The 16208-nt window shown below is 36.2% G+C and overlaps 1 protein-coding gene across 3 annotated transcripts; it reads left to right on the forward strand.

Moving 5' to 3' along the window:
* Nucleotides 1-5653: 5653 nt before the first annotated feature.
* Nucleotides 5654-7694, forward strand: LOC149838484 (uncharacterized). Of its 3 annotated transcripts, XM_090007707.1 has the most exons (3): nt 5742-5763; nt 5884-6006; nt 6278-7694. In XM_090007707.1, the coding sequence occupies exon 3, from the start codon at nt 6338-6340 to the stop codon at nt 7448-7450; it is 1113 nt and encodes a 370-aa protein (XP_089863833.1). In that variant the 5' UTR covers nt 5742-5763; nt 5884-6006; nt 6278-6337; the 3' UTR covers nt 7451-7694. The 3 variants fall into 3 exon arrangements, with proteins under 3 accessions (XP_089863832.1, XP_089863833.1, XP_089863831.1); XM_090007706.1 differs by having other exon boundaries at nt 5654-5763; nt 5895-7694; XM_090007705.1 differs by having other exon boundaries at nt 5884-7694.
* Nucleotides 7695-16208: the final 8514 nt, after the last annotated feature.

Raw genomic sequence — 16208 nt, forward strand, 5'->3', positions numbered from 1 at the left:
CCCTCTCTCTCCTCTCTCTAACTTTCCCTCTTCTCTCTCCTCCTTTTCTTTTTTAGAAATTTGGGTTTAGCTTATTTCTTGGCGATACCTGGTTAGTGTCAAATATTTAGTCAGCTGTAAAGGAAATTCTAATGAATCTAAGACATGAATAAGGTATTATTCTTTAGAACTTGCGAGATTTTAGTATGATTCCCTTAAATTGGTCTTTTATGGCAAGTTCTGTCACAATTTTCATTTGATTTTAAAAAAAAAAATCGAGTTAATCTAGAGAAAGTTCTAATAAAATTTTCATTTAATTTTCAGAGATATTGATTTGATCTAAAGGAAGTTCTGGTAAAAATTTTATTTAATTTTCAGAAATTATGATTTGATCTAGAGGAAATTCTAGCAAAATTTTCATCTGATATTAATTTGTTCTAAAGAAAGTTTTGGCAAAAATTTTTCTCTGATTTTCAAAATTTTTGACTTAATCTAAAGGAAGTTCTAAGAAATTATGACTTGATATAAAGTGAGTTTTGGCAAAAATTTTGTAGAAAAATTATGGTCTAAAATGAAAAAAACTCTACAAAACATGTACTTGAATGATGAATGCTGCATGTTTACAATCATATGAAACTCTTATGATGCATGTTTGTAGTTACAACACGCATCAATAATGAATAGAACACATGTATGCAAGTATAACCTATGCATGAAAGGTCAAAACTGAGTTAAATATGTATTTTAAAAATATTCAGGGACCTGTTTGAGAAAGAACAGAGTGAATGCATGATATATTGCATTAGATATTTTCTATGAAAATACTTGCTTTAAATTTCTGTTGTTTATGTTTTAAATTTACAAGTATGTAAATGCATGAGATGCATGGATGAATGTCATGAAAATTTATGAGTAACAACTTAGTTGCAATTTAAGATAATTTAAAAATGTGACATGCATTTGAAAAATTATTCTCGAAAAGTTGATTTTAAGTTGAGCTAAAAATAGTCACACCCTCAAAGATGGGTTGACATTGCTCGTCAAGTGTGAATGAGCTAGCTTGTCATTGTGAACAAGCGCCTACACCAAACCCCGTGGAATAAGTGTTGACATGGGCACGTTTCAGTGATTATGTCATGGGTCAAATATGAACCCATCCGCTTCTACAGTGGCTTAGGAGACAACAAACTCCGATACTTAAGGTAGAGGTAGAGTTACGACCGTACGCCTAGTGGTGCACTACATTGACTTTAGGGAGAGAGACAAAATGTCTCAGACTTTAAGTGTCAGGGAGAAGGATGTCTTGACGAAGAATCTTGGACTTTGGTTCAAATGTCTTAGTTTTCTTTTAGGAATTTAAAATATAAAATGAAATGGTTGAATAAATACCCCTGGGAGATCTAAGATTCCAAGAGGGACTGAGAAGTGGTGTCTCGAGAATTGAATCAGGATGATTACTTAATTAGTAATGATTACAAGCATGCCATCTAATTCAAAAATAATTTAAATGAAAATATATAAATCATTTCATGTCATATGCATAATTGTTATTCCTTGATTTAATGTTGTATAAATGATGACCTATTCCTATCTGCTTTATGTATGTTGCATATTAGAGACCAGGTAAGGGTTAGTAGAATAATGCAAAGTATTAAGTTGCCTTAAGCCTTTTTAAAAATTTAAATTTTAGGCTCATAAGAGTAGGCAAATGGATGATCCAGTACATGGGGACTAAAATAAGATTTTTGAATGAACTGGAGTGCATATGAGAGACTATTGTTGTTTTGGTTGTTAAACTCTCATATTTCATTTAATAAAAAGAATGAAATAAATTTTGTTATTTTAAATGAATGAATGGTTTTTACTTAAAAGTTTGTGGTGTGCTTGAGGTTAGTGTTGTTTAAAAAAAAAGAGACTTTCATTGTGTTTTTAAAAGAGTTATTATAAAAAATAATAATCTTCAAATCTTTGGGGCGTCACATAATTAATACGCATGGATAGTAGCTGCACTTGCAGACCTGTATGTAAGTTTGAGTAGCATGAGGAGCTAAAGAAAAAACCTTGCCAGAATATGTGTCGTTGGAGGTATTTATTCCTTCATTGTACCTAAACTTTTTTAGTTATTCCTATACTTACATATTGTATTTTGATACGTACTGTGTATTAATCTTTGTTAATCATTGTTATGCAGGTTTGGATATAAGAGTACATATCTATTGAAAGGCTCCAGATGTATGACATTGTCAATGATTTTTTGCGTGCTATAATATGAAGTCAGTCATGTAACAAAGAGGGTTGTGATCGAAGATTGATGGGTCCTCGCATGTTATGTGCTGACTGCGTTGCATCGCTTTGCAGGCCGATTAAGACAAACGTAAGTATTATTAATATTATATATATATTTTTAATAACTGCATATTTGTAGGCCTAACCATAAAGAAAATATAGGTGGATTGGTGCCCCTATGAAGGCGTATTAGAGGAGAAAGAGAATGTTGATGTGGTTGTGGGGATGAAAGACATTGTCAGGAAGGACATTTGGATGCACAATATAAATGAAGTTGAGTGTCATATGACTAGCTGAGTCATTCAGCAATTTGGGTTTATTCAACAACCAACTAGTCACCTTGCACAATTAGCAAATTTTTATCGCATTCAATGAATGATTGGATGAAGGTTTACCCCACAATATTTCTCTTCGAATTTTAAGATTGGTTCGAGGACCATGAAAACATCAACTTGTCATCCATGGAACATGCCACAAATGATGATTTTATAGCTGCCCAGCAGGTTGCATGTTCTGTAACAACAAAGTGGGCCTTTTAGGGGAAGAAGAAAGTTTGAGAGAAGCATAAAAAGATCGTAAGTGGATAAGAGAGAGGATTGACTCTTGCACTTGAAGAAATCTGCATGCTACATACTTAAGATGATTTGATACGTACTCAAACTGGCCTTCTGGAGAACACAAATAAGGTCATCGAGGAGTTACAATCGCGACAATCACAATATCCTCATCCATAGATATTCATTTGATTATTTTTTATTTTTTTATATGTATTCAAAGATCAATATTATAACTCATTGGTTTGTATATAATGTCATTTAAATGTTTCTATGAGTGAATTTTTATATAAAGTCGTTTGTTTGTCATTGATTTGTATATAATGTTATTGATTGAATGTTTAAATGATTTGAATGTAAAACTGAAACCATTGTTTAATATTTAAATTATTTGAATATAAAACTGAAACCATTGTTGAATGTTTAAATAATTTGAATGTTTAAACTGAAAGCATTGTTGAATGTTTAAATGATTTGAATGTTCAAACTGATTGAATGTTGAATGATTTGTATATAACATCATTATTTATATATTTATATGTTACATATTTTCAAATCATTTGAATGTTTAAATGATTTCAATGCCTATTTGCTTACATTCATTGTTATTTGAGTTGTTATATGCAAAAATCTACTAACCACTAAAATCATAAATCTTGTATGTATTCGCTTAAATGTCCACTTAAACTGAAACCACTAAAACTGCATATATCATAGATTTTTGTATATTAATTCACAAATTCACTAACAAATATCCGTGAAAATTCTATTATTTCATATAAATTCATCTATTTCGCAACAATCATATTGTTTCACATAACCGCTGAAACAACTAAAATCACAAATAACAAATCTATTTGCGAAACATAAAGATTTTTGTGAAACAGTAGTATTTTCGCAAATATATTTATGCATAATTATAAATTATATGTGAAAAGTGTGATTGTTTCGCAATAATCCTATTATTTCACATAACTGCTGAAATAGCTAAAATCATAAATAATCAATTCATTTGCGAAACAAAAGGATTTGTGCGAAACAGCAGGATTTTCACAAATATATTTATGCAAAATTGTGAATTATATACACAAACTATGATTTATGTGAAACAATAAGAATTTAGTGGTTTAAGTTTAAGTGAAGTTTTACAAATATTTATATGTGAAATATTATTGTATATGCGAAAGAGTAGGATATTTGCAATTTTAGTGATTCAGTTTCACCAAAATTTTGCAAATAAATCTATGCGAATTCGTGACTTTGTGTATAAAAAACTTGTGATTCTGGATTTAAGTGAGAGTTAGACCCATCCGACGAGCGATACAAATTTATCGCAATAAGGTATAAATTCACAGTTACGAAAGGTAAATGTGTTATAACAATGTCGGATATTTGCGATTTTGAACATCGAGAGAAATATAAAAAATTATAGGATTTTTAGGGAATTAGGTTAAATTAGTCGTACAATACAATCATTTTTTGTATATATATAGAGAGAGTAATGCATAGGTGCGAAATAATACATGCTAAATGAGTTTTCTAGAGCTTTACATTTTATTTTTAAATGCTATCCGTACAGATGTGATCTATGCACTTGATTTTATAGGGATCAACTCTTGAAGTGTTCGATTCTGACATATGGTGGGCTTTTATAAGGTTCAAAAAATAAAAAAATCTTTATAAGTTTTTGAGGCTCCAAATATCATTTTTTCATCAAAAATGCATGATCTGGGTGTGGATTTCTCATAAATCGACCATGCCCAACACATTTATGGGGTTGAAACTGCAAAAAAAACATCGAAAGGGCAGAAAAACCTATTTAGCATGTACGCCTACCTATTTTTCTCTTTATTTATATATATATATATATATATATATATATATTAGAGAGAGATGTATGTGTGTGATGACTAGGTGCTATCAGTTTAGAAATTGCAAGCTAAATAAACTCATCAATTATAAACTTTATCAAATTTCAACAATCTTTATATCTTTTTTCAGATAATCACAAAAAGCTGTCTCACTTTTAAATGTATTGGTGTAAAACCCAATGTTATCAGTTGCTGATACGATGCCCTTCACACATGAATTGTCTAACTTTTAATAAATGCAAAAATATAAAAAAATTATTTTTTATTAATATTAATACTTTTAACACATGTTATGTTATAATTGACATGTAATATTTTTTAATTACTTTTTGTCCTAAACAGCTGAATCGATGACCCAACGATTCAGGGCCTGTACCGATACTGACAACATTGATAAAAAGCCTCATTTGTTTACCATATAATGTACCCAACTTCGATCTCACGACAAGGCCACATGCACCCATGGGTTTCAAACTCATGAGCTCCTTCAGCTTGCTGACATATATAAGTCACCCCTACCAGCTGAATGGAGACCTTGTGGGATATTCTTTTCAACTTTTACTAAATTTGGACTGAGGAACTACGTCTTAAGCAATCAGACCTAACGATGCTTTCCAAGCAAATTTGGCTATGTGTCCCTTGTTGTGACCCAAGATTGGGTTCTCTTTGGTGGGCAAGGAAATTCTAGGGTTTGACCCAAGTTCCAATTAAGATCCAGGAATTTTCATGTAAAATACCAAAATGAAAATAAAAGTTTAAGCCTAGTCGTGTCCTTACCATCATACGTGGACCTATATTTGATCCGGCCTAAACTAGTCTGATCGGACTTGACCCAGACCCAGACCCAGACCCAGACCCAGACCCAGACCCAAGGCCTAAAAAATGTTAGGAACATAATTGTCTATTCTGGAAATTAATAGAGGTGATTCCGTCTATCTCTTTTGGTATGAACTATTGAAACCAAGAAAATTTACCCACTCGTCAATTTTTTCAAAACAAAAAAAAATTCCCTTCCTCTCTCTTTTTTCTGCTCCGAGTGAGTGAACCATGAAAATGCTCCTATTTTACTCACGGTAAGATGATCATGATGGTAGTGAATTGATGGTGATGATTCTCTCATTTATTTGCATTATCTGAAAATTTTATGGCAGCAATTTTACTGAGAAATCTGTATTTATTTCTCTATTTTGAAGAAAATTTTCAGGCGGGCCGGCTGAAGCAAAATGGTTTACTTCGTGCGCTAAAAAATAGAGCTTCGGGAAGAAGAAGAAGAATGGTGGTTAATTGAGTGCTACCCAATCGCTCCTCTTTGTAAGGTACACTTTTTCCCACTGCACCCACAAAACTTTTCCTTTTCTCTTTCCTCCTCTCCTTTGATTTTGGGGATTGTTTTTATCAATAAGACCAGGGATTTCTTGTTACTTTTTGGGAAATTCAGGATATATCTTACGAATTTGGGTCATAGTGTCAATTGGGTATCTTTCATTTTCATATGCTGATGTTGTTCAGGGTTGGATGTAAGTGGGTTACTTTTGAATTTTTGATGGATGTGTGTATGTTTTTTAATGGGTTTCGTGGTCAAACCAGACTTGATTTGAGGATGAATCCTTAAAGGAAGAACCCTAGAATTTGTGAGGTTGTATCCTGATGGATGGGATAAATCCTAAGCGTCAGCGGCGTCCGAATGTTCGGCTAGGTGAAATTGGAGATGTTTCTGCTGCTGTTTTGTGCGGCCCTTCTCAAAGGCCTAGTGAGAATTGGGAGGAAACAAGATCGAAGGCTAGGCCTGGGAGCTTGAAAGAGCTGGTAAGGCAGCCACCTTTTGGTTTCTCACGGGAAATTTTTAAATCGCGGAAACCATCTTCTGTGAACGGGAGCAGTTTGATGCGTGTCGATGTTCAGGTCGATGCGGCAATTGGGGATGAACGTAAGAATGGTTTTGGTAAGGGAATTGGAGCAGCTAAGAGCTTCGGTCAAGATTACTGGAAGCAGAGTTTGGAACTTGGGCCAATTGTGAAGAAGGTTAGGCATACTAAATTCCGGGGTGGGGGGTATAGGGGAGGTGGGTTTGGTGATCGAGTTTGGAAGAGTATGCAGGTTGGTGTTGATACTGCTAATGAGGTTGGGAAATGTCAGCGAGAAGATGGGTTCGATGACCATGCTGCAACTAATACTTCTTATAATGCACACGAACGGTTTAAGTGCTCTGATCTTGAAACTTCAGCAAGTCCGCACTATGCGAAGGATCTGAGTGGTGCTTCGAAGGATCTGTCTCCTGATGCTGTGGTTGTCAACTTTGATCAATCACTGAGCCCTCATATGGACGACGAATGGGTTGAGCCTCTCCCTGATAGACCTGCACAAGCTGATTCAGCAGATTACCAAGTAATGGATGATTGCAAAGATAACAATGGTGGATCGTCTCATGATGCTAACTGTATGGAATTGCCATGTGATGGAACTTCTAGGTTGAAGAATGATGTCAGTGGGAGTTTGTGGGATCAGAGGGCTGGGTCTGTTGAAAAGGTTATACCTTTTACTGCAAGGATTAGTGGCATTGTTTTTGATAGTGTCAAGGGATGGTTGGATGAACTGGGGTTTGGTAAATATGCAAATATATTTGAAATTCATGAGGTCGACAAGGAAGTATTGCCACTTCTAACTTTTGAAGACCTCAAAGAGATGGGAATTAATGCTGTTGGTCCTCGACGTAAGATATACACAGCAATTCAGCTCCTAAAGGAAGGGTTTTCAGCATAGACGATAATTCTGGAACCTAGGCTAGACCAGTAAGCTTGCATTTTGTCAGCTGCCTATGTAAGGAAGAACAGGAAAAAAGACAATGGTGAAATTTAGAACCACAGAGCTTTCCCTTTTCTTTTTTTAATTTTTCCAGTTTCCTTTTTTTCTTTTAAGCAGTGGTTTAGTTGTTTATCTGTCACAAATGCAAGGACTCGCATGGAACACTGTAAGCCCAAAGTAACACATGCAAATTTTGTTGTTTTATTTTGTTCTATATTTGCCATGTTCAGCTGAACTGTTTAAATTTCTGTTCCATTAAGATCTAGATGCTTCCTCTGCATTGTTTGCACTCTCTTTTGGATGATCTTATCCTTGTTTGCTTGGGTACACCTATTAGAAACTGCCACATTTTTGTAATATCTGTGTTACTACATGGATCATAGATTCATAGGAATTAACAAAAATGATTGATATTTTTAGTTAGAGCAAGGTAGATGTGGAGGAGAAGTCTAGTGGGAATTCTTGATCTACTAATACAGTTTATTTCTCTTAGCTAATTGGAGGTTCAAATCTTGTTGATGAGCAAAAACCATGTATACCTTACCATTTATGTTCTTAGTGGACGTGCACAAGTTCTTAGATGGAACAAAGATTGTGAATGACTCACACATACACTAAGAATGGTGGCAGAATGCACTTTTGTTATTTCAACAGCCTAATGAACCTGGAAGATGAGCCATATACCACTACTACTTTGTGTGTGTGAAAACTCTGATCATCAAACTACTACAGATTGATATCAAATTCAAAGGTCTATGATCTGTGATAGAAGGTTAATTCATGTGATGAATCTGGAATACATAGAAAATCAAGTAACTAAGAACTTTAAGATTTGTTACACATGAAAATTATAATTCATTTAATCTCTGTTGCCATTTTTTTAATTGTCTGGTAGATGATAGTGTAGTGTATTTATGGTGGTTCTGTCTTGAGGTTGTCTGTTTTACTTGAGTATGACCAAAATGTATTGCATGAGGTCCAGTCTCTGATGTGTAATGCAATGCCAAAGTACTTTGTATTCATGTAACAATGATTTCAAATTTAAAGGACTAAATAAATGAGCAGAATCTAGTTTATCCATGGTAAAAGAAATTGTCTCATGTCGTGTGTTGAAAACTATGCAAAGATGAAACAGCCTTGAAGATAAATAAATAAAATTGTGTAAGATATATTCCATGTTTGAAATTGATTTGACATGAACAGTGCTTTTCTCATGGTTGATTGAGGAATGATATATGGAGAAGATTTGTTTTCCCATTGAGACAAATTTCATTTAGTCCATAGTTGCTTTGGGTTGCACTGCACAGTATTTTGGAATCTTCTCTTCCCAAAGATGTGGCATGGAGGCTTGGAAAATAATTAGGGGTCATTTGTTTCATTCCCACCAATAAGAAAAGGCTCCATGGGAAAGGCATCCCATGATGGGAAGGCCATCCTATGTGTGAAAAAATGCATAGGTAAATCCATTCACAAGGGGAGTGGTGTGTATGCATTTGCGTAGTAAATGCATGGTCAATGTGAAGAGAAACCCATGATGACTGTGGGCTCCACAAGGAAATGGAGTTGTCATGCTTGTTTCACTTGCATACAAAAATGGAGGGTTCCATACATAAACCCCCATTTTAATGTGTGAATTGGGAGACAGTGAAACCATAGTTACCAGGAAACGAAATGGATACGAGAAGCGAGTGTTAAAAAGTTGTATGAAGCGGGAAGCAAGAAGCGGTTGGGAAGCGATTATGTAAATGCATGAAAAATAAAAAGGAAACACATATAAAGCAATATGAAGTGTGGGCTGAAGCAAATTAGAAATGACATGAGCACAAGTATAAAACCATATAAAACCAACATGTAAGCTTGTTATAAAAAAATATTATTTTTTAATATGAAAAACATATGAAGTAAGGAAGAAGAGAGTAAGAAGTGACAAGAAGCGAGAGGGAAACATTATAGATGCAAAACGGAATCGATTTGAGAAATGAAGAGGAAGCGAGCTTCCCACTAAAGGGAATCAAGCTTCCCATATTTTGAAAACGAGTTTCCCAAAGCTTCCTCTCCTTTCGGGTAAGCGAGGAGTTTTCCACTTTTGAAGCGAGCTTCCGGGGAAACGAGCTTCCCCGTCTAGCAAGAAGCTTCTGGTAACTATGGGTGAAACAAACAACCCCTTAGTGTTTGAAACCTATAGTTTTAGCTGGAAGTCCTATGTCCAATAGCCTCCACGTTGAAATGGAATCAGATTTGTGATGTTGGAACATATTTTGAGGCTTTTTCTTTTTTATCTTATTTTTTCTCCTCACATACGGATTGCAAACCAGGACTTGGTTGATTGTGGTTCATATATTTGTGGATGTAAGCCACGTTAATAGGTAGTCAGCTCCAATAGGAGATTTTGGTTTCACTCATCTTTTGAGCGTTCGTGGATGCACTTATGCTGGTATAATCACATCTATAGCTGTCAACTTTTAAATACTATAAACCAGTTTGTGTATCCTTTTTCAAATTTCACACGCTGCTAGCCAGTGTCTGATTTTGATAATAAAATATCAGTTTTCCTGGAATGAAGACATCTTCTTTGATTTCACCTAAAAGGCCCAAGGCACAGATGGCATCAGTCGAAAACTGAATTTATATTTTCTGTCTTTCTGGTCATGTTTGGTCCATTTGATTTCTCTCTTATGTCAAGCATTTTCTGTTCTACATTCTACCTACGTTGATACCAGTTTTATGAGAGAGCCAGATGTAGTCCCGAGTACCTTAACTGTACAGTAGCCTCACTGCAAGTCTAGAGGTTGGGTTTGGTTAGTGTAGTATAGTAGTATGATCAAGTTGTATCCAGTGGACCTAACTAAACAAATTATCTAACCATTTACAGATTCAGTTGCGAAAAACAAAGACTGTACCAAAAATGATTAAAGGATGTACAACTTGTCTGGTATTTTATAAACATTGGCCAATGAAGGATTGATTTGGTTTAGTGACACCAAAAAGATGAAAGTAACAACCTTGGACAGACTCTTGTTTTTTTCTCTTACACTGATAAATTTCTAATCACTCTTTCCACTGTTTTCTTCTAGCAGTTTTCTTGATCTGTGTTAGTCTGTTCTCCAAGGTGAGCAAGACCGGGGTTTCCAACTCATTTAATGTTTTACTTGTGCATTGAAGGCATCAGCGGGAATTTCACCTTCTAAGCACTGCATATCTGTGCATTTTACATAAGAGTGAGTTAAAATGACCCATTGGCTCACTCTGTGAGTCCTCCATGAGACTGGTGAGTATTAGAACATAGACCTCAGAAAAATGGTTTAGATGATGAGCTAGGGAAATTTGATCACAAGTCAAAGGAAACTGGAAAAAATTAGGTTGAACAATTCACTGAGCATAGGGGAATAACTTTGATCCTTTTTCTCCTTTCCCTCCACCTACAGAATTTTCTGTTCACTTTCTGATCATTCTGAGGTCTCTTCTGAAACTAAGTTTCTTAAATTTGCTTATGCTGCCATAACAGTGGAACCAAAACATCTGTAAATTCTAGTCCATTAGTTGATCTCCGGGCAACACTTTTTCCATGTTGATTAATCACAAACTTGCAATTGCTGCACATTCTTTATTTGCTTCTTTCTGTAAATCAAGAAATTGTTTCTGTTGCAAACCAAGAACGATTTTAGGAACATCTTTGAAATTCGTCAGCTGAAAGCTAAACAATAAAATAGACAAGCAGAAAAGTTTTGCATATAGCTAACAGTATTTGTTGAATTAACACGTGAGTTGATTTCTCTAAGAAAGTTGTATGAAGATTCACCTAGGAGAATTGGAAACATGTTCCAGCAGGCAGTTTCCTCTAGTATACTGGATGGGTCTAAATTTTGGGGCAGACCTTGTAAAAGTTTGGGACCTACATTATTAACATGGTCCACATTGAGGGGCCTAACCTAACCCATTTAAATGCAACACGTTACATGTACACTGTTCTCTTTTTCTTTGCTTTTCTACAATACTGCCATTTAAAAGATGTAATCTTCACTCTTTTACGTTACCAACCCAATCTGATTGATGGTAACGTAGAGGTTGCATGGAAATACAAATCTTGGTTGATGATTAGCTCATATCTGTCACACATGAACACTCATCCTCGTGTATGATCGTTTCTCTCTATTTTGAAAATATTGTGATGCTTGCATTACATCACCCACTGATGTTGATGGTGCTACCACAGAGGATCTAATACTTGTAATATCATGCTTGGTAGTTCATGTGGATGCCACCTATACCGTTACTGTAGGAGGGCTTGTGTAGCAAAAATGGATATATATTTGCTACAATCATTTGCATGTACAAATGACTTAGAAAATCTATTTTTTTTAAGTAAATCTAATCCCACGGATATGTTCTATATGCTCTATTTAGGAGGGGGATAAGCATTTGTATAGCTAGATTCTGACATTGGAGCAGGTTTTTCTGGTGATTGAAAAATTAAAGGCTGTAAATGCATCAAATTTTTCTAACTCAAGGGTTGATTTCCACTAAATTGAGTATGCTGAACACATTTACTACATCAAATTGAATCAAAACAACTTGCATCATCAGATCCCAACTAGGTTGTACATGCAAACTACTATAGCAAATATATATCCTGCAAAATATGCTTGGTATTCAGCACTCCGCATGATTTCATGCTCAATATTGGTAGCTGTGATCTGTGGGTTTTCAGCCCATTACTGCAGCTTGTGTTGGTTGGGTGTTCATGCATCGTTTTATTTTGCTCTTGTTCCTTAGGAACATGAAATTTCTGTCAGCTTTATGTTCTCATATTCCACCTTGCTGTAGGCCCACACGTGAAGGATGCTGTGCTCCTGCAATGGCACCTTCTGTCTGGCAAGATTGAGTCCTCATGGGTCTTTCTTTGTTAGCATGTTGAAATGCGTATCCTGTAATTTTCAAGTAGGCGAGCATCAATGTCATCCATTTTCCTGACAATGGGATCACTGGATCCATCAGAATCAGTTTGAGGAAGGCCAGATCGTTAGACTACAAAATTGTGATCCCATTCTGTTCTGGCAATTCTGGAGCTATGAACCTTCTATTTGACAAACAAAAAATTCTCAGCCACTCGGAAGTAGAACTGAGAAGCAAGCCGAGCCGCTCGAGGCTCAACTTGCATTCGGCTTGTAAAGAGCTTGTACGATCCTAAAATAAGCTTGGCAAGCTAAATATGAAGAATCACTGCTGGGCTAGTCTCAGATCAACGCATATAAGGTTGTTAATGGTAATAAATATCTAACCATTTATTTGATCTGGTCTGGTGGGAGCTTCTTTAAGTCTGATAGCAGGAGATATAGTTTGATTATTACTCGATATAGATCCACATTGTTGAGACATTTTACCAAGTCTTTTTTATGCTGAAGGAAAACGAGCGGGTTGAGGCCCAATTCTAACCAAGATTCAACTTTGTATCCTTAGGGATGGCAATGGACTCAGAGAAAATGGAGATCCGGCCGAACCTGATTCATTTGGGGTGGGGATGGATATGAAACAGGGAATAGACCAAGGATAAAGGTCCAAAGTTTCTGCCGCCATGGGATGGACTGGAGATGAAGGGCAAAATTTTGAGACGGGGCGAGGGTTGAGAGCTTCTCCCCCACACCCACCCTGATCTACTGCCATCCCTATATACTTACCCACATCTAACTTTTAACAATGCTGCAGCGGAATGTGTTTTGTGATCCTACCTAGATCCCGGTTCAGACAGTTTCTATTAGACATACGGATCAGATAAAGGCCAGAAGAACCATTTTAATCCCTAGATCTAAGCAAAATGTTTCTTTTTATTATAACAGGGCAAACCCGCTTCACTCATCAAGTTCATGAGCGTAAAGTCTCAGGTCTGCCTTGCCCACCGGAGAGTACACCCAGCTTCAACGTCAAGGCAAACACACACCACGGGTTTTGAACTCATGATATCCTTTCAACTAGGCGACATTCATAAAGCACCCCTCCAGATGAGCGGAGCCCAAAAAAAATTGTATACTAAATATTATTGTTAGATCAAAGAATTCACTTTAAAACATGAACAAAATGACCTCCTCTTAATACAAGACAAGTCTTGTATACAAAAAGACAAAATATGTGCAATCTTTTTCTTTGAAATAAACTAAACGTTAGCTTCGTGGTTTATTTTTTACAATCATTTTTCAAAAACCACCAACAAAAAAGTGCCGCTCGGTAATTAGTCAAACTCTACCTCTTCTTTTGTATAATTTACAGAAACACCCCATCAAAATGAAAGAAGTGCAACAACCCCCAAACTCTAGAAACCCCTTAGAAACCCCGAAACCAAAAGCATATGGGTCATCTCATTAATCTCAAGGGTCAAAATAAGAAAAAAAAATAGGAACCTAAACCAGTAACTATTACTCACAAAAAAGAAACGAAGAACATAAACTAGCAAAGACCAAAAAAATATCAGAAAACCCAAAAATCTCAAACACTCAAGTCAAGAATGCAATTACTATCCCCATCCTTATCGAATAAAGCAGAAAGCCTTGGGGAACTCTTGAATCTGGCCTCTGATCATGCATTCCGCCATTACCGGGTCTCCTTTTAGCAAATATAACACAGAAATGAAAGGAAGGAAGCAAGGGAGAGGTAGAAAGGAAAGAGAAGTGAAGAGATCCAGGTGTTGGAATGCAGTTATGGAGGTGGTTATAGAAAGTGGAGTATGGTGATAGAGTTGGTTAGCTGGGGCAGATGACAATACCAGAAGATACAGCTCAGGTTCTCTACCGTACTTGGGGACGAGAGTAATGACCACAACCCTCCACTCACAACCCAAAAACCAGTTTAGGCACACACACACACACACACACACACACACTGGTGTCATCAGTTTTTTATTTGGAGAAAAATGAAGTAGTCAGAGAGTTAATATGGTAGGTAGGTGGGGGAGGGTGCAGGAGGCAGCCGAGGGCACCGTTAAGAGTGGAATGGGCATATGATTTGCTGACTACCACCTCTCAAGGGTGGTAGCGGAAACGTGGAACTGTCATCAACGAATGCCACGCCAATTCTTATTTTTTCTATGGGCCTGTTTGCATGTCGCGGAGATTTTTTCACACAAATGCATAGGAGGCGCCCATGCCATTTTCGCGAGCCCCCACAATACAACACGCGAGGAAAGCAGCCTCCATTTTACACGCTGGACACCCTTCCCATGGGTTAGCAAGGTTTTCTTGCGACTCTGAAGTGCTTGTAACATGAATTGGGTTTTCTCTTTATAAACATTACTGAAAAAAATTAATAAGGATCCAACTTACTGGGTAAACAACAAAGACTCTTTTTGACAAAAATGACACCACTTTCTAGAGAAAAAGACATAACTACTTATTGTTCGTCGAAAATAATTAATTTATGCTATGGTTTTCATAATATAAATCTCAGAGACTCACATGCTATTGTATTGTTCCAAAGAAGGGTAAAAGAAGTTTGGGATGATAATGGGGCCACGGGTATGGTAAAAAACCTCATCTAAAATTGGATGTTCGGGTTATTGGCAACTACTTCCTGAAAAAAAAGTATGACAATGTCACTTTTCTATTCAAACGCAAACGAGGAGATTCCCTAAATACTTTCTCCACTTCTCAAATGCTTGGCGACACTTTATCTGAGTGTATCGCCATGCTGTATGGATCCGGTTAATACATATACCCTGGTATAGTTTGTGAAATTTTATACCAAACCCCGACCCTACCCGAGTTTCGATTAAGACCCATAAATTTTCAATGTAAAAATGATAAAAAAATATGGTTTTACCGGGTATGGTTCATTAATTTTTATTGGGTCCAGGTATGGTTTTTCTTATAGTGGACCCGATACCATACCCGAAAGCTGGGTCCAAGTCTGGTACCACCTGGGTCTGAACCAAACCCGACCCGTTGACACCTCTAGTTCCATTAGACCTGGGTCCAGACCTGGTGCCATCTGGTTCAAACTGAGTCTGAACCAAACCCGACCTGTTGACACCTCCTACTTGTGAGCCCTCAATTATCACTATCTTAAAACTTGAATCTTATCATATATGGAATATGAATAAACTGACTAGCACAATAAATGAGCCATGTTAAACATATGTTATTGGTTAAATCTAACATTTGGTGGCGAGATTTATGCAAATTTTATGGTATTTTTATATCTTTTTTCGATAGTCTTATGGCATTTTTATATCACCAAGCAGTTCTGATGGTATTTTTATATGTTTTGAAAATGTTATGGTTTGTCATTATATTAAAACAATAAAAACAGTTTCTCTGACATCTTTGTATTATTTATACTTTATGTACCTTTTTATATAATTTTTATGTAATTTCATTGAGATCTCGAGAAAACCAAAAAAATTCAAAATATCGCAAGATTTTCCAGATAACGAGATATGTGACATTGATTTGTCACTGATAGAATAATAACGACTTGACCAAACACCGCACGTGTTGACCCAAGCCAAAGGGAATGCAAGTTCCAGTACTAGGCTAGGCCGGCTGAAACCCAGCTGGCTCAGGCATGGGTCTAAGCTTCCAAAACTTGCTGAATTTAAAACAAATACGACCAACCCAAGAGACTGTTGATCCATAGCCAGACCTAGCACAGCAGGGGACATGGGTTTTTGCAGATAAATTAAGCAAGTTTTGGGCTAAGATTTGGAGCTCTGATTTCAGTCAAAAGACAG

This window comes from Nuphar pumila, chromosome 5 (genome assembly GCF_984573655.1).
Source record: "Nuphar pumila chromosome 5, dmNupPumi1.hap1.1, whole genome shotgun sequence".
In the NCBI taxonomy this organism is placed as follows: domain Eukaryota; kingdom Viridiplantae; phylum Streptophyta; class Magnoliopsida; order Nymphaeales; family Nymphaeaceae; genus Nuphar; species Nuphar pumila.

What these genes read in the sequence shown, in the direction of transcription:
- LOC149838484 (XM_090007706.1), top strand. Translation starts at nt 6,338, where the DNA reads ATGGATGGGATAAATCCTAAGCGTCAGCGGCGTCCGAATGTTCGGCTA.